Raw genomic sequence first — 19,334 nt, 5'->3', positions numbered from 1 at the left:
TTTAATAGTATCTGAGTCAAGCCAGCAGCAGAGACCATAGTCTATTTTCATTAGTTAAGAGGCTTTTCTTGTTTTATATTTTTGTAAACCACATTGAGGTTTCTTACAATCAAGCAGTTTATCAATTTTATAAAACAAACAATAAATTTTGGTTGTGATTCCTGGAAGACCTGCTCCATGCCTTGCAAGCCTTTTCCACCTGGCCTAGGAGGGAGGGGCCCTGAATGACTGACTCCAGGAGGCTGCTGAGGTACTGTTTAGGGATTTGTTTGTTTGCTATTATTGCTGTTAATTTTTGTATCTTTATTTTTAGGTATTATGAGTTATGTTGAAATTGTTCAGTTTGGCTGTGCACTTTTTGATGTGTTTTACTTTTGCTTTGTTTATAATTATATAAATCTTTTTATGTTGTAAGCCACCCTGAGCATGGATTTAATTAGGAAAGGCAGCATACAAATAAAATTATGATGATGAAAAATACACCGTGCAGCAGAAATAAGCCCAACACTTGATCTCAAGACAGCACAAACGCCTAGGTAAACAGGTATGTACCAAGTTGTCAACAAAAACTCCCAAAATGAAGTTATCTGGTATATTGCTAGAGGGAGCGAATTCCACAGGCAAAGTGCCACAATGTTAAATAAATGAATTATGTGAAGAACCGTAGTTTTGTCTGTCCTGAATCTCCTTCCAGGGCATCTGCTGGATTAAGAAGAAGGAGTATTTTCTGACGTGTTAATTATATAGCAAAAGAAAGAAAAAACAAATCTGTCTCTCTGCTTTTGCTGTAAAGAAATCTTTTAAAAGTACCGCTCTATTAAAAATGCTCCAGATCCTCTAACAACTAAATCACATCTGATCTGATTTGCATTACATTAAGCACATTTCCTGACCATGATCAAACCATAATAAAGCAATGATCAATGGCAACTTGCCCTTCCATACAGATGGCTTCCATCTCCAGCCATCCCCAGAATAATTCCTCAAGAGATGTATGCATACTTTCAGAGAGCACTAACATTTTATAGTCATTATCTGCAATGCAGTACCTTCCATATCAACAGGCCAAGCAATTCAAATCTGAACAATTTCCAGTTACCTAAGAACCTTGACTACATATAATTGTACTAGATTTGGCCAAGTACAGTATTGGGCCTCTGTTCCCAGGCTTTTTACAGGAGGAGAAATCCAGGTCTACTACTACTGCTGTAATTGGACCTGCTTAATCACAAACTATCACTAGCAACCTTCAAACCATCCACTAGACTCCTATGATAAACTGTATGCATTTAGCTTTACTTAAAATTGCAATGAGATGAAGCTGCAGTAAGTGGCCTGAGAATGTTTGCTTGTCAAAAGAAAAGTGTCCACATTTAGGATGTTTCTGTGAGAAATCTATTATCCAATTGCACCGTAACTTTACTTTGAGACTTTCTGGTGAATGCTTTGAAGACAAAAAAAAAATCCTCTACCTGAAGAACTGTGCAGCTACAATTTGTTACCAATTTTTTAATACTTCAGTAAAGACAAGATCTACCCTGCCAGACATTTTGAGAATTTGGATTGGAAAATCTTATTATTAGGAATGCATTTTAGTTGATGCTGTTCTTTTAATTGGATTTATTTTTTGTTGTTTTATTCCATATCATAAGCCACCTTGAAGACTAGATGGTGGAATATTAGCCAGCAGACTAAGTTTAATGTGCTGGTTTTAGTGTATAAAACCCTATACAAATTGGAATCAGGATACCGAAATATCATCTCACCCCTTACATATCCAGTTGACCCCTGCACTCTGCAGGTGAAGAAGGCCTCCTGCAAATACTATTTTATTATGAGCTCTGTTCTGCACAATTTAGGTATTAGGCTTTTAGTGCTGTGGTACCTACCCTTCTGAATTCATTCTCTTTAAATATTAAACAGACTGCCCCCCCCCCATCTCTGTTGTCTTGTTGGTGCCTACTAAAGACCTTCCTCTTCCTACAAGCCTTTTAGGTTGAGTTCTTTCCCAGTCTGCATCTGTGTTCAAATTGTTTTTAATGTGTTTTTATTGCTTGTTGTTTGCCACCCTAAACTCCTTTGGGAGGAAGTGTAGGATATAATTTCTATGAATTTAAGCAGAATATAAATTAAAACATAAACAAATTGGTCCCAGAAAGCATTAGCTGTTGAGATACACATTCCTCTTGCTACTAATACACCATTTTAAACTGTGGTTTAAAGGTTAGCACACAGCATGTGGGTGCATGCTGCTGAAAGGACAGGCATTTCACTTCTCCTCTGCTCCTGCTATCACCATGCTGCTAGGAGCTAAGCCGTGGTTTGGCTTAGTATTATGTTCGAACCAAGGTTTGTGGCTTGTTTTCCCCAAACAAGCCACATTCCCAGCAGAGGAGCAAAATCGCTACAGCAGTTTGCAGCTTTAAACCATAGTTTAGTTTAACTCTCATTTAAAGTGACTTGTGAAGCAGACCATAATATTTAGAAATTAATGACTGCAAGTTTATCAGGCGCTGTCTTATTGTTCCATTGTCATTTGACATGTCAGAAGCAAAACCATTATCTTCAAAAAGAAAAACTAATTTGTTGACAAAAATGAACAGCAGAGGGCAGTATTTCATTGCTATTTTACTTAACAAATCTCAAGGTTTATGTGAAATACTAGGTGCATAATATATAGATGAGATTGGCTATAACTACATTCAATGTATTTTTTAAAAATCAAGATATGCTATGCTTATGGATTCATAAGAAAAAGCATGCCGAAACAAAATAACTTTCAATGATGCCTATGAATAGCAACGATGCCAATAAAATAAAATTCACTGAAAAAGTATGATTACTGCTTTTAAGAGTACTAATTACAATTCTAGAAAGGTTTACCCCAGATCAACTTGAAAATGCTGAAAACCACAGTGTGTCAAGGAGTGGCTCCACCCAAACATCCAAATATTGTACCCCAAGGCTTCTTTAGCCACACCGTCCTAAATCAAGTCTCCTCCATAGTTCCATTCTGTGAGTGCCCAACAACGCTGCTCACTATTGGAAGAAGCCCTCGTTACTTTGCAGAGTAGCTTTATGTGCAGTTACATCAAAGGGATGGTGTAAACAATGTTGATTTTAGATCTAAAGACATTCAAAACTATCTGTCAACCAGAGAGAACAGTGTCTCTTAGTAGAACTCTGCTGTTTGTGGTTTGCTTCTCTGAGATGCCAGTTCATACTTATATATGGCAGTAATGACTCACAATGAAGTCAGCATTATTGACTTTCTTCTTAATTGTGCAGTGTGAAAAGAAGTGACAAGACAGCTTAACAGAATGTCACATGTATACATGTAATGAAATTTCAGCTAGCTTTTTTTTTAAGGTTCCGTTAAGTTTCATCTCCCCCTGTGCCCCCAATACTTTGGGGCAGAGGAAGATTTTAATCTGAAAAATAGGACCTTGAAGAAGGATCAACTCCAGCACTGTAATCACAATTTTAATTTATACTTTAGACACCAGCATTACTTTTTCAGATTTCTATGTAACCAGAATACCAGGAGCTGAGATTCTCTCACTCCTGTACTATACCTTTTTTTTAAAAAAAAAAAGCCTTAATGAGGCATTAGAATGATTTAAGCCTTCTCTGTCACTGAATGAGAAGCAGAACAAAGAGCAAAAGGCACCCTTTCTTAGTCCTCTGATCAAGCCAGGAAGATCTGGCAAGGTACGCATGCAGGTGGTGTAAATGAGAACATGCACATTCAAAATTATGATACTCATCCAGTCCCACTCCACAGGCTGGATGAGTCATGGGAATACACATTATATCTATGGCTACTAGTTGTTGCAAGTACTTGTACTCAATCTCTCTTCACTATAACTTCTGTTCGTATAATACACAGGCACTCATTTATTCCCACAGTTGATACTGATGTGGTTGGTACTATAGAGTTCATCTTACTTAGAACGTGCTGTTAGAAATGTAGGTCCAACATTTACAGTCATTTGACATACAATGTAAAAAGAAAACACTTCCTTATTACTCTAAATAAATGTGTAATTAGGGAAAACTCTATAGCTTGGGCCTTAAAGCAGTTGTTTTATGACGATTCCCTGATTAGGAAGATAAAATATCCATTCCAACATGAATAGAATCAAGTGAGTGTCTACTGCCACAATACCTAAAAAGTGTTACACATACATTTTACTTCTAACAAATATTTCATACTTTTTCCGTTTCCCCCACCTTCTCACAAGAAAGGAGAGATACCATTTCTTGTAGTTGGAAGACAGAAAGTATTTCTCAGGCTGTAACAGTTAAATCTGAAACACCTCATGTGCTTGCAGTCAGCCATGTCAACATCTGGAGCTGGTTGACTCTCTCTCCCCCCCCCCCCCCGGATTTGCTGCCCTGCCCTGGATTTTCTCCATGAATTCTCTACATTCTGTATCCATCAGATATATGTCATACACGCCCGGGTCTCTAGTGTTCCAAAATTCTCTAGCCACTGAAAGTCTCCAAACAATTTTTAAAACAAAACTTAAGTTTATTCCATATTTAAACATCTAAGACCAGAATAGTCTCTCTATTTCATAGTTAATCCCACTGCCATCAGTGTCGTTGATTGTGTTTAACTGAGAGCAGATCATTGCCTTGAAATATTTGGTTTAAACCAACTGCTGTTAAAAAATTCACAGCTCTATTTTGTACCTAGTGTTACAACATATTTAATGTGGAAAGAAAATTGCTCACTGTCATGAGTCTAACAACAGCTGGTCCAACTGAACAATTTAAGAATGAATTTGAACTGCCATACTTCTTCACTCCAAGTATAAGCTGGCTTTTTGTTATAGGAATTCAATTGCTGGATACAGTTACATTGAGATTAGTAAAGGCTATGCAGGGCAAGCTTTAAAATGTATTTTACCTACATTAAACAAATGAACTGACCTCTGTGGTGATGTCAGTTCAACCAGCACTTTACAACTGTAAGAGAAGCCATTTTGGCATATAACTGTATATGACATATGGAGTTTTAAGATGTCCCAATTTACTATCAGAATGATAATAAACACATTAGCATTCTGAACGAGTTACAGTAAAGTCAAAACAGAATTGGTCTCTTTCGGTTGTCCACATGGGATGCATATACATTCCACAGCACTGATATTGTAAAAGAAAAGAAAAAAGTCATAGTTCTGTTTGTTGGTGCTAGTACTATTTAATGTTTATGAGAAAAGATCAAACAAAAATGACTAATAGGCAAAACTGAGGGGAAATCTCACAGAGATGCAGTAAAACATTTGCATAAGCTGAAAATATTTATTGCCTATATTGCAATAAATATACTATACTGTCTACCATCACTGTTCTTCCCCCCCCCCCTATAAATGATGGAATGTTTCAACAAGCATCTCAGCAGGAAAGATAAAATGAAGTGTCTAAACCCTGGTGCTTCTAAGTATTGTTTTTCAGCAACTGTTCCCAACCATTCAGCAATATACTGATGAGTTTCCAAAGGTCTTTGTTTCCAAAATTAAGTTGTAAAGGAGTTTGGGGGCAGAGGGGGTTATAGCTTCCCTCCAAGCACACTAATTAATTCACTCCAATTTAATGATTTTGTGTTTATGAGCAGATACATAGTCCACTTTTTAATGAATAAGATGAAGTGAGCAGTGATCACTTGAACTTCAGAAGTTAAAACAGATGTTTGCTCCATTATTTATGTAGAAAGGTTGTGCCTGGGGTCAAGGATAATGGAAATTAAGGAAAAGGAAGTTTACTTTTAAGACATGGGAGGTTGCAAAAAAATATGAAACCTAGGATCAAATGGCTGAGAGAAAACTCACAGTGTAAATTAAGTGAAATAATATGGTAATTAAATGACATGACTAAAGAGTAAATGTTGGGGGAGAAATGAAACTTTTTTTAAACTTATAAGTACAGAATTCTCTGGCATTTGAAAGATCAAAAACAAGCATGCTTCTGTGAGTAGAAAAGATGCCAGAGAATAAAAAGTACCCCTGCCAATATAAAATCACTAATCCTAAAGTACTTTGTAATCTAAGAAATACTGTTACATTTGAAATACATTTTTCTATAAATTAAACTTCCTAATTTAAAGCGTAAACATGTAGGGAAATTGACCTAACTCAACCACATAAAGATGCTTGAGTTCAACCATATTTACGCAGCAGTAAATGTAACTGCAACAGGCTTTCTAGATAAGTGTGCATAGAGCTGCAGCTTTAGGATTTTAATCCAAAAACACTTCCCCACTCCTATTTAAACATAAATTATAAGTTTTAAAAGTTATTATAGCCGCAATACTTTTCCCACTTATCCGGAAATAAGCACCACTGAACTCAATGGGATTTACTTCCAGGTAGACATGTATAGACTATGCTGTACATGGCTTAATAAAGAACTGCTCCAATATGTGTGTCACATGCTTGAGTCGTGGACAAAAGTGCTGCTGCATAGAATCACCATCACAATTAGACAACAGAACCATCAATACAATTCAAAATGTAAACATTTCATACCTGTTAGAGTGATAGTTCCCAGCATTTTCTCTACCCTTTGGCAACCTGGATTTTCCTCTCCTCAAAGCAAGACACTCCGTTATTTTTATTTCTCCAAGTCACAGTGCAATCAGAGGGAGGGGGGGTAGGAGGGAAGCAGAGCTAACAGAAACACGTTTCAGTCCTTCAGTGTCTAATGAAAAAGGCAGACTGAAGTTGTGTTTCAGCAGACTGGTCCTTGACAGACAGCTCTCTGTGGCCCATCCCCTCCTTAGCTGCTCATTGAGTGGGCAGGCTATATTCCTAAATTTAACAATGAGATCTCCACCCTCTGACCAAACCACATCCCCTATTGTTACAAAGGGCTTTATGCAGATCACTGGAAGTCCTTTAGATTAAGGAGGGTGTGTAACATACCTCTCTCTCATATTTACTATATGCCTACTAAATGAAAGGAGAAAAATTTCCAGAATCACTTTCCATATACAAAAATAAGAATATTCCAACAACCAGACTCTTTCCTCTGGGAACTTTAATCTCATATATACAGTTCAATGCCATGGTTGAAAGTTCAGTGAAGAACCTTGCAACCTTGTAACACCTCAAATGCTAAAGCAATTATTATGGCAATTATGGCATAGTATGTCATAGGCTGGAAACCACTGCATCAGATGCAAGAAACATTATATTCAATTGGCAATTATGTATACATATTTGGGGTGCAGGATGGGGGGGATTTGAACACAGTGGGATCAAATTGCAATGAAATACAAATAGTGTGGAACGTTTTCATTAAAGTTCAAATGCATGAAATTTGTCAGATTGCAGACAAGCAAATTACATGTCTAACATTTTGCTTAATCCATAGCTGTGGATACAATAAACCATGGTTTGGTTCAGCATTGTGTGTGAACATTATGTTAAATGTGTGAATACATTTAACAGGTCTAGTTTTTTTCTAAATAGCTTCGGGATATCAGGATCATATCAGCACGGAGGGGATTCACCATGCCATTCCTATCACAGTCATAGTCCTGATGACTAAACCCAGGAAGAAAGCTTCTCTCACATGGATCCATAATGGAAGGGAAAGGCTGAAACCTCCTTCCTTTGCACCTTGATCCCAATCCCACCTATCTCCAGAGGCTGTTATTTAAAAAGGGAGAAAAAAAGGAACACTCACACATTTAGTTTTACATTTCATTTGGCCCAGAGTGTGCACTGTAGAGGAAGGCGAGTAATGACGAATGAGTTGTCCTTCAGACACTATCTAGCATTACTATTCTTCTCACTGAACAATCCCAATAACTTCTAACCCAGAATTCCAATGAATAATTTGAAAACCATTGACATGCTTGTGCCTAACCTTAGCAAAAATAAAATACAAACCCAAGACTGGCATAGGCAACGATGCAACAGCATTATGCCATGACTATTTTTCCCATGGTGAATGTATCACATTTAAAACTACAATTAACAAGCTGCAACAAAATATTGCAGCATGGATTGCTCAAACTCAGGTTGCCAGTCAGCTATGCTCTCTTCATGACACTCTCCTCCAAAAAAAGCAAGCCTTCAAGTGGTCACTGACTATTTAAAGCTACTTTTGGAGAGAGCCTTTCCCAATGAAGCTGAAGGCTGGAAGTCTCAGGACAGACAAAAGAAAGTACAGTACTTATTCACAAAGCACATAGTTAACTATGGAATTAACTGGCAAGTGGTAGTGATAGCCATGGACTTGGATAACTTTTTTAAAAAATTAGATAAGTTAATGGAAGATAAGGCTATCGATGACTACTGGCTATGTTGGCTATATTTTCTACCTTCTACTTCCATGTCTTCTACCTTTCTCCCTTTATTTTCTATGGTTGGAGACAGTATGCCACTAAATACTCATTGATGAGAATCACAGGAGGGGGGGAGCTGTTGTGCTCAGGTTTTGCTTGCAGACTTCCTGTGGGCATCTGGTTGTCCACTGTGAAGACATGGAGTGCTGTACTACATAGGCCTTTAGCTTGATCTTTTGGTCTTCTCTTAAGCATTTATGCACTAAGGAAGCAAGCATTATGCTTGTGTAGTCCTCTCTCCACTGTGCTCTGCTTAATGAATTATGTCTTAGTTTACAGCAAACCAATTTAACATTATAGCTGACCTGGGAAACTATGGTTTGCACTTGCCCTGAAAACCATGATTGTAAACTAGGGACATTTCTGATTCTCATCAAGACCCTCCAGAAGTCAAAAGTATGTCAGAAAGAGCAAAAAAGAAACATGTGGGCTGTAATATGAGAATGTCCAAAAAAATACTTCCTATTTTCTGCTAGGACTAGCATCTGACAAGCAAATGTTTGATGGAAACCAGATGTGTCTCAGTGGTAAAATAGAAATATGTCTAGCTAATCTCAAGATAAAGCAGGCACGCATTTTCTGCAGTTTCCACACCAACAGGTCCAGTTCTTCTGTAGGAAAAAGTAATGTGAGAAGTGGCCCCTTGACTCATTGGTAAGCCCTCTCTTGTATTTCAGTGATTTAGCTAGTCTGGAATGCAGAAGAATTTACCTGCTTTGTTTAAGAAAGAGTTCAGCTACTCCTATTACCTTGTGAACATTTTCCTTCCAATGAAATGCCCAGCCCCATACACCATCACAAACCAGTCACCTCTAAATCAAAGAGACTGTATTATTTTTGAATCCACAATATTGATTTGTTAAGAGTTTTAAGTCTTACAGACTTTTTGGTGTACTACCCTTTACGGTCTTCACATCATTTATACCCCGATCATATTTACAAAGGAAGGTGCTGTTGTTGAAGGCTACCCAGCAAGCTTGACAGATGCACAGAGATTTGGTGTCCATACTCAATTCTCAACACTCTTACACATATTTCAGCACTCATTTTTTGCTCCCAAAACTGCAAGTTATGCTACTGTTCTGAAGACCAACATTAGAGAGTCTCCAACTTTTATTTGTTTTGGTATTAAAATCCTTACCTGATAAGTTCCTGGTACCAAACATTCCTTCTGGTCTATGGTACTCTAAATTCCTAAGCTTAAAAGGTCTAGGATGCCTATTGGGCCAGGTTGGTGTTTACTATTGCTATATAAAACCCTTAACTCAGGATCAGTTTACCTGTGAGATCACTTCATCCCATATATGCCCACTCAATTGCTTTGATCTGCGGAACTACCACTTTTACAGGTGGCACATAATATCTGTTCCACATTTGTAAGAAATTAATATATTAATGTGGCAGTGCATAATATACTTTGGAATTCCCTGCCGATTGATATAGCTGGGCAGTCATACCTTGGTTTTGGAACAGCCTAGTTCTCGAAGGGTTTGGCTTCCAAACAATCAAAACCCGGAAGTGACTGTTCCGGTTTTCGAGTGTTCTTTTGGAAGCCAAACGTCCGACGGGGCTTCTGATTGGCTGCAGGAGCTTCTTGTAGCCAATCAGAAGCCGTGCTTTGGTTTTTGAACACTTTGGAAGTTGAATGGACTTCCGGAACGGATTCCGTTCAACTTCCAAGGTATGACTGTACTCTTCTTGCTGCCTGCTAAAATCAATTGTATTTAGGTATCTAGAACACTGATGTGTTTTAATCTGTTTAAGTTTTAGGTTTTTAATGTTTTAAATATCAAAAGGTATATAATTTGTATGAAATAAAAAAAAATCCTAATTGCCACCATTATCCCCCACTCTCTCTCAATTAGGCCATGAAACAGACTAAAACAGACTTCGACTATAAACACTGCGTCATCCCTGACATTCTCCAATCAAACTGTTTAAAAAGCTGTCTTAATCAGTAGGACAAAGCTGGTTTTAAGAACATCAGCTTAATTGGACTGTGGATAAGGCTACCCAGTACATTTCCCCTTCCTGACTCACAATTGGAATTAAGAGAGCTTTGCCTACACAAAATCATTATCAAACATGTAAAAAGTGAATACGTTGTCTTAACAGCAGCTTTTGTATATAGAAAGAAGGAAGTAACAGAGCATTTCCTATGAGCCCAAAACTGAATAAGCTTTAACTGCAGGGAATGTGCATATGAAAGTTTTTGAAGTTATGCCTCTATATCAAAGGGTTTCTGAAAAAACAAATACAATCTTAACAATGGAGAAGATGAAAAGCTCTTTATAACATCAACAGTAACCATATATACTGTTCCCTTTATAGCAAACAGATAAATTAAAACAAAAGCTACTGTTAGTACTACTTATTTAAATCCTCATGTGACTTTTTGAAAAAGACTTTTAGACTTTTTGAAAACTTGTATCAGTCCTAGTATCAGTCAAATACACTAGAACAACTAAAAATCTGCACTGGTCAGTCAAAATCAGCATGTCAAGTTTCACCCTGAAGATTGTCAGGTTATGGCACTGTACTGATGGGAAAAACTATAAATAATATGGGTTGCAAACATGGTTGGCATAAAGAACAGAGGCTGAAACAAATTTGGTGAGATTTTGTACTACCATCTATAATGAAAATAAATAAAACTTCATTTCTGAGCTATGAGGACTGCAGACATATGCCTTTTAAAAGTGTGATTCTATTAATGGACAAGATAAGAAATAGGCATGTAAGAGGCTGTGGCTCAGCAGCAGGAGCAGGTGGGCTTAGGCAGAAAAAGTTTCTAACATTCAGAGGTATCTCCAAATTCAGCAAGCAATTTGGGTATATTAAATCAACATAAAAACACCGAAACATTTACACAATGATTGAGAAAGTTATTTGGACTTTCTAACAACAGGATGAACTTGCTGCATGCTTTCTTTGTAACACAGTTTGTTCGGGGCCTCTCTAGAGATATCAACTATTAGTAAGGGAGTGAAGAATGAAAACACAGACTATTTCAAAAACACTGGGCCTAACCCAGTTCACCTTGGATACAACACCACACACAAGATTCCCACTGGGTTCAGAAAGCCCCATTTCTTCTAAGGGTTTGCACACAGGGGCTGTTGCAAGAAATGAAAGGTCCATGCATGGATATTGTGCCTCCAACTTGACTTCTGCACATGTGCTCTACTACTTGTATATGTTCCAAAACACAAGTAACTAACAAGGTACAGAGAAATAAGGTTGGATGAGGATATGGGAGGAGCACATGTGCTTCCTTTTCCCTGCAAGGGCTCCTTATATAGCCTACACATGTAAGCACTTAGGTGAAGGCAGGAAAAACAGAGTCATATTGGACAATACAGGCAACCTATGCATGTTGGTACAGTACCTGCAGTGGAGCTAGATTGAACCTTTACTATTACAAAGAATCTGTAACATTACCGATTATGATTGGACCAGGCGGTGAGGGCCGCTCTATCCAGGCACCTGCTCTTCTCCAACAGGTGGTCATTACTATCAAAGCTGGCAATGCCAATCATTTGTTTGGGGGAGGGCATCCCCAATTAAGGAACCTGGGATCAAAGTGTTAAATTAATAAAGTGATGTTTTGTACTATAGTAAAGGGCTCAAGGTACCAATTTCCTTTTGTGTGTCCCATAGTCCTGGGTAATCTTCCATGTCATTATAGGCATCTACTTACCATCTGTTATGACTGCTTCTCCCTGCTCCTTTTTCAGCTCTTCTGGCTTAAGGCTGAGCTCCACTTGTTCTTCTGTAATTCCATTAATAATGGATATCTGTCCATTCTTCTGTAAAAGCTGCACAGGCCAAGGGAGAGATTGGAGGAAGAAAGAGAGCAACAACTTTTGTAAGTCAAGACTTGTGCTGGGGGGGGGGAGTCACATTTACTTTTTTTCTTCAGAGATGAACGTGCTTTATCATTTATAAAATACATTATGTGCTACAGGCTGTATTAAAATATTGTCAACCCACATTTCAGCATACACTGCTTTTTTTTAACAAAAGTGTAACGCTAGACATCTCTAAAATCTTTAAAAAGTATGAAATACAGGATAGCAGAATCAAGCACAGATCAACTTGCTCAAAATAAAACATCAGGGGTCAACTCTCAGGATGAAATTTGTGGGAAGTACTATGTGCAGTTAGTATTTATACTCTTTACCTTATTGGTATTCAGGCCAAATATGGGCCTTGATAGCTTTAGATAATGGTGGGATGGATGTCATAAACATTCCTTGTGTCTCTCTGACTTCTATACTGCCATACAAAGAATTACATGATACAAGTAAAAAGACAGATCCTTGATCTACAAATCAAGAATTTATTTAAAAGTTTAGGCTATTCCTCAAAGAAAGCACCAGGTAAAATAAACAAGAGTACACAATAAGTCATTATCTATGACGACTCTACAATGATACAACTGTAACAACAGGCAAGCCAGCTATATGCAAAAATTTAAAAACTGTCAGAATATATTGTTTATCTTCTTACTGTGGGAAAAAAAATCACAAAGTAAAAGTTATGACAGCATATTCACTTCTCAAAATATTTTTGCATTAATGATGCACAGACTCTTTTGGAAAGGTACATTCTCCCACAGCACTAACTTTGTGGGTCAATTCAACCTGTCCCTCTGCATTAGCACCTCAGAACTACTTATTTTACTTTGCACTCACATTAACTGCCTCATTTCTCAGAAAGATCTGTTCTGCAATTTAATCCAATTATGTCAACTATATTAAAGCAGTGTTCTCAATTCCATTTGGAATGACTCAACTCAGTCAGATCCAAAGCAATTGTTTTGGAACATGGCTGAGAAGCACAAAAACTTAGCTAAGAACATGCAAATGAGGAATACAGGAAATAGCACTATGACAGTTTGATATTATTTATTCATTTATTGACATTTTCTGCTACCTTTGTTAAGGAGAGGTCATACTATATTTAATCCTCACAAAACCAAAGGCTTATCCAAAGTCGCTCACTTAGCTTCATGGGGGAAACACGGATTTGCATAAAATCATTAAAAATGCATGCTGCATGAGCCAGCAATTCATTTACTGCTCACTTGACCTCTATGTACTCTTTAACATTTGTGTACTTGGTAACTTATTTTCACACCAAGGATCACTGTCTGAAATTTTCATCCTCCCAATACAAAGAACACATTGCTTAAGGTTCTTTGCTTGATGTTTGTTTACACTGCAATAGTCTGTTCAACACTGTTTTTTGCAGCCATCCAGACAGGCAGTTATGGGAAGCAGTGCACCGGCATTTAGATGCATGTGCACTAGAGTCAAAATGCAACTTCTAGAAACTTGACCAAGGACTGGAATGAGAACAATTCTAGTACATGTGCACACACTAATGAGATATATCCCCCAAAGGCAAAATAGGGATACTTGTTTTAACAAGAAAATAAAGTAAAAACAGGGACCGACTTTGGTGAGGATGGCTGAAAGCTTTGAGGTTGCTATCAGATGACGTATTTCTTGAAAATTCATCCCAGGTTACATGATGCGGGGGGGGGGGTTACATGATGTCAGCTGTTTACTAAGCACCGGTTCCGATTTGTTTGCAGGGAGGGTATACAAGGCTGCATCGTGCAAGTACTTATCCCACATTCTCCAAAGTGTTTTCCTGTCACTTTCTTTACTGGAAAAAGTCTGATTCTTTTTTTTCTCTTTTTGCCAAATACACTTTAACTGTACAACCTGAGTTTGCCGGTATGCAACTGAATCTAATCCACAAAAGAACAACAGTTTGGAAATGCCCAGAGGTCCAGGGTTATTCCTTCCATATTCATACAATACATAAAAACTATGGGTGAAACCCAGCTGATGCTCTTGGGCTCACAGAAGAGCTTTCAATGAGGTGAAGGCATCTGTTAACAGAAGATGAGAGGATTTTTGCCTATTCTGCCTGCAGGCTCTAAAGCCATCTTCCACCTTGCACCAAGCGGATTCCACCCTATTATTTTCTAAAGGGAAAACTGATGAAACAATTGGCTTTAAAACACACAAACAATGAATTGTATTCAAATGGGTTGCATCCTTCTAAGAATGGAAGGGAAACTAATGTCTGCTGACTTTCCATTCCGCCTTTGTTCCCCTCAACTTACTATCTCCTCAAATATAGCATTTAGAAACTCAGTACAGTGGTGCCCCGCAAGACGAACGCCTCGCAAGGCGAAAAACTCGCTAGACGAAAGGGTTTTCCGTTTTTGCGTTGCTTCGCTAGACGAATTTCCCTATGGGCTTGCTTCGCAAGACAAAAACGTCTTGCGCTTTTTTTTTAAAGCCGCTTGAAGAGGCGCAGTTGCGACGGACCGTGCTTCGCAAGACGAAAAACACTGCAAGACGAAAAGACTCGCGGAACGAATTCTTTTTGTCTTGCGAGGCACCACTGTATTAGCATGCTGATGAATGTAGCAAGCTTTGCCCATTATTCTCAGAGAATCCGGCAGATATAGCTATGTCTTCCTCCACTTCTAATCACCATCATTCCCAACATTCCTCATGCCAGACCCAGGATCATTCCAAGGATTCCACATACCAGGCCCAAATGCATTAGTGCTAATTTTGCCTCCTTGTCTTAATCCTTCTACATCAGTTCTACTACAGATTCCTAAAATAAGCTAGATCCAGCTGTCTGAACAACTGATTAAACTAAATGGCATACTGAAATATTTTTCCACACTGTTAAAACGTCTGTGTTGATAGATTACTCAGCTGCACCATACCCTGTAAGATTTGAAAATCCTTAAGTGACACTGTAGTAACCATTTCAGTATTGATTATATCACCATAGGTTATAGACTGAAAGCAGTTCACCAGCAATGGAAAGAGCAAAATAACGGCGAGAGTCTTCAAACTCACACATTATTTTTAAAAGCAACAAAAAACTAACAGGAGAGAGAGCCTTTCCGCATAAGCCAAAAAAACTAACACTAATCAAATCCAACCATTTCCCATAAAAATCAATCCATTGCAAGCAAGTAGTTAGCCTCCATATGGTCACTATAAAGATTTTACTGGTTAGAAAAAAACAGAACTCCTTCAAGATCAAATGAGCCCAATCTAAACAAAATCACACATTTCCTCACATTCTTGCCAGTTTTGCTTGCTGCAGCAGGCATAAGATAGGGAAGAGGAAGAAGAGGAGGGGAGCAAGAGGGGAAAGGGCTGAATACCCCCTGCTCTCTCAAAGCTCTGGCAGTGGTGGCTGGGCAGTCCCAATTCATAAATCCACACCAAATAACTATCCTAGTTTAATAGTGAACTAAAAGAGCAACCTGAATAATATATCTCCATATTAGCTACCCAGGCGCAAGTGCATAGTTCAAGTGAGAAAAAGGGCAACCACACCAATCCACTGTTTGGGGGTATTATTTACTGGGTTTTTATATATTGTTTAAATTTTATTACAGTTTAATCAATGATTATCTGTTATATCTTTTTGACTTTTTGAACTCTGTATTGTTTTTATTTGTGTAAGCCACCTTGAATCCCAGTCCAGGAAAAAGGTGGGATATAAATAAATAGAAGAAGAAGAAGAAGAAGAAGAAGAAGAAGAAGAAGAAGAAGAAGAAGAAGAAGAAAGACACAATCCAGCTCCCCTTGCCTTTCTTAGGAGCAACAGCATCAGTAAAATGTTCAGGAGTCATGTGGATGATTGGTCTCTATTCAGATTCCTCTTGTAAGTCACTTTGATTTACGTTTGCTTAAAAAGTGGCTAGTAAGTTTGATAAACAAGGTAATTTTACTTCTACGTGGGCAAACCTTCAATGTTAATGAAAACAGTAATATTGATTTTCTTTCTTTTTTAAATTAACAAGCATTTCAAATAGTTCTAAATCCCTTAGCTCAGAAGTGGATACAGTATATAATTACTGTATGGTTATCAAGGGTATTGATAGTTATTCCGGTGGAGATTACAAAGATTTCAAGGAGCTAAGTACAGCCAACAGATATATACATCAGCAGGCCCAAAAACCAGTTAGAGAGTATCCTCTACCTTTTGTGAGTGCTCAGTCACTGAACCACCCTGGTGAGATCACCCAGGCAACTGTTTTCATTACAGAGGGGATAATTGTTTTCAAGCACTGAAACTGTTGGCCCAAGTTCCTGGTAATCTGCAAAAATCTGCCTATTGGATGGCGTTTTTAGTCTGACATATCTCAGAAGGTTCCTTACCCATGCTTTTGTGAATGCCTTGCAAATATAAAATCATCACACTTACCACAGAAGGCTGTTGATGTTGGATGTTATATGCTCAAATCTTTTTAGGATTCAACCACAAAACTTGCACAATTAAACAATGGGAAAGTAACATTTAATATGCCTAGCACTAATAAAGCACACGAGGAAGAGTTTTAACCCCATGGGAAAAGACCCATAATTTGTCTTAATTTTTCTTTGGCAGCTTCAGTCACCACAAAATAAAATATAAAAAATAGTTTGTCATATATCAGAGCATATTTTTAAAGAGTACAGGATGCTCTTAATATGGCTCACAGTCCAGAACAGCCAACCCTTTTGCTTGTAAACTGATTTGAAGTATCAGCTCTGCCTACAAGTCTCCATTTTTCTGTAGGATATAAAGCAATAGAATTGATGCCCCCAAGACTGGTGAAACAACATTTGCCATAAAATAAAAGCAATGAAATTAAGCAGTTAAGCAATAAAAATGACACATCAGATGTCAAGGAAACAAACAACTATCTGACTTTTAGAAGACATCTGAATGTAGCGGTTTAGGGAAGTTTGTAATGTTTTGAGGTTTTATTCTATTTTAGTGTTCGGTTGGGAGCCACCCAGAGTGGCTGGGGAAACACGTTGAGGAATCTTTTTGTGTGCTTTAATATAGATGATAATATAGATGATAAATGATGATGATGATGCAAGTTTCATCATCTATATTAAAGCACACAAAAAGATTCCTCAACGTGTATCAGTTTGGCAAGTCAAGAGAGTTAAGTACAAACCTGAACAATATTTATGAAATTGCATCCGCCTTCCATGCTGCCTAGTTCTTCCAGCCCTCCTGTATGTATGGAACATACTTCTACATAATCTTCACTATTGGGGCATGCTCGTAGAATCACTCTTCCAATGCTACTTTGCCTCTATCTGGTTCCTACACATGGATGTGTGTAGGAACCAGGTAGAGAGGCCAAGTAGCATTGGAAGAGTGATTCTAAGATCCTCAAATCTACATATTACTTCCTGAATAAGCTGGTCTTGCAATAGGGAGAGGCCCACCAGCTTGCTCTCCCATTTAGCAACCTCAGTGAAACTGGTATATTTTCTTTAATCTTAACTAAGCACTAGTCCAACCACATCTAGAGTATTCATGTCCAGTTCCGGACACCACATCTGAAGAAAGATATAAACAAATTGGAATATGTTCAGAAGAGAACAATGAATACAGTATGGTCAACATTACGGAAAGCAGGTCCTAGGAGGAAAGGTTGGAGGAACTGAGTATATTTAGTCAAGCAAAGAGAAGACTGAAGGGAACATGATAGATTTTAGTTCAATATTTCTCTTACTTGCTTTTGTTTCTTATGTGTCAAGATTTTTTGATCTTAGCTATTTGCTGATTTCTCTCTGGATCAGATTCTGGGTTTTGGATCTGGTTCTAACTAGTATCTAGAGTAGTGGTTCCGAACCTGGGGGCCAAAGAATTATCCCAAGAGGCCTGTGAAGCCCTGTGCTGAAGCTTACTTTTAAACAAAAAGTTGGTGAAGAAAGAAAGGCGTGGCAGGATTATCCCTGCATGCTTAGGTGCATGTTCAAGTTGCTTCTGTCTGCCAGCACTAAGCACTTTCTTCCTCCTGTGCTGGGGATAGCTGCAGGGTGGGAAAAAATGGGTAAGGAGGACTGGTGGAGATATCACCACATGCTCAGGCAAATGCTACCTATCAGATAGAGGCAATCATCTCCTTTGCCCCATATGCTGGTGCTTGCTTTTTTTAAAAAAAAAAAGGTTGGGGGAAGAAGAAAGGAGCAGCAGCGGGAGTATCCATTATACATTTTGATTATGTATTTGGTCAATTAACAGAACCTAAAATCAAAACAATCAGCATGTGGGGGTCTTGAGATTAAAAAGGGGTCCTCATAAACATTGGAACCACTGGTCTAGACCCTAGGGCAGAGATTTTCAACCTTTTTGGGTCCATGGCTCCCTTGACCAACTACATTCTTTCTGCAGCTCCCCTGTGGGACTCAGGAGCCCAGTTATGTCACCCCTTGCCTGCAGAGCTGGCAGCTTGTCACCCTTTTTTGAGTACCCTTGTGGAGTGTTCCCTCAGCTTCCTCTCCATTCCCTTCTCCTTGGAAGTCCTCTGGGCAGCCACCGCCGCTGCCCCTGGTGTCTGAACTGCCCCCTTGCCCCATCCTGAGGTGCCTCCTCACACTGTCCCACAGGGGCTTGGGACTTGTCTGTCCATTCCTAGCAGCAAGGAATGCTGGACTGGCTGGCTGAGTCCACTTACTTGCTCTGAGCCCGCATCAGCTCCTGGTAACCAGCACCCACTGGCCAGCCCCAGAGGCACTATTTGCCTGCAGAGCTTGTAGCCAGGGCTGCTGCACCAACAGCCACACAGGCAGAGACATGAGAGAGCATCAGAGGAGAGAGAGAAGAGAAAGGAGAGAGATCTCAATAGATACCAAAGAATTGGAAAATCTGGTACCATCTAATGTTTTAAAATTATTGTGGAACATTGGTAAAAGCATAGTTCTTCTTTGTTAGGGATTGTTTTAGAAAGGAAAACAGAGTGAAATCCACATATGTACAACTTTAATTTTGGTGGGATCAGGGTTTTCTCCAAAGTAGCTGGAGGACAAGACACTCATTATTTCAGAGTTGTACATGTGTAGATTTCAATCTGTCAATATTTTTGAAGAACTGTTAACCCACAAAGAAGCTTGGGGTGGGGGAAAAGAAAATA

The 19,334-nt window shown here is 38.5% G+C and overlaps 1 protein-coding gene across 3 annotated transcripts in view; it reads right to left on the bottom strand.

Moving 5' to 3' along the window:
- The window catches only part of AKAP12 (A-kinase anchoring protein 12), a 60,138-nt gene that overhangs the window by 13,938 nt on the left and 26,866 nt on the right, over positions 1–19,334 (bottom strand). For 2 of the 3 annotated variants that reach the window (XM_081187176.1, XM_081187177.1), the window contains exon 2: positions 12,060–12,177. In XM_081187176.1, the coding sequence (XP_081043302.1) occupies positions 12,060–12,177 (118 nt within the window). Of the gene's footprint in view, positions 1–6,533; positions 6,672–12,059; positions 12,178–19,334 lie in introns of those variants that run through there. The other variant, XM_081187178.1, reaches the window with a different exon arrangement.

This window comes from Podarcis bocagei (genome assembly GCF_964188305.1).
Source record: "Podarcis bocagei genome assembly, chromosome: 3".
Lineage (NCBI taxonomy): Eukaryota > Metazoa > Chordata > Lepidosauria > Squamata > Lacertidae > Podarcis > Podarcis bocagei.
The sequence above is the reverse complement of the archived record's forward strand: the minus strand, read 5'-3'. Positions and strand labels throughout refer to the sequence as shown.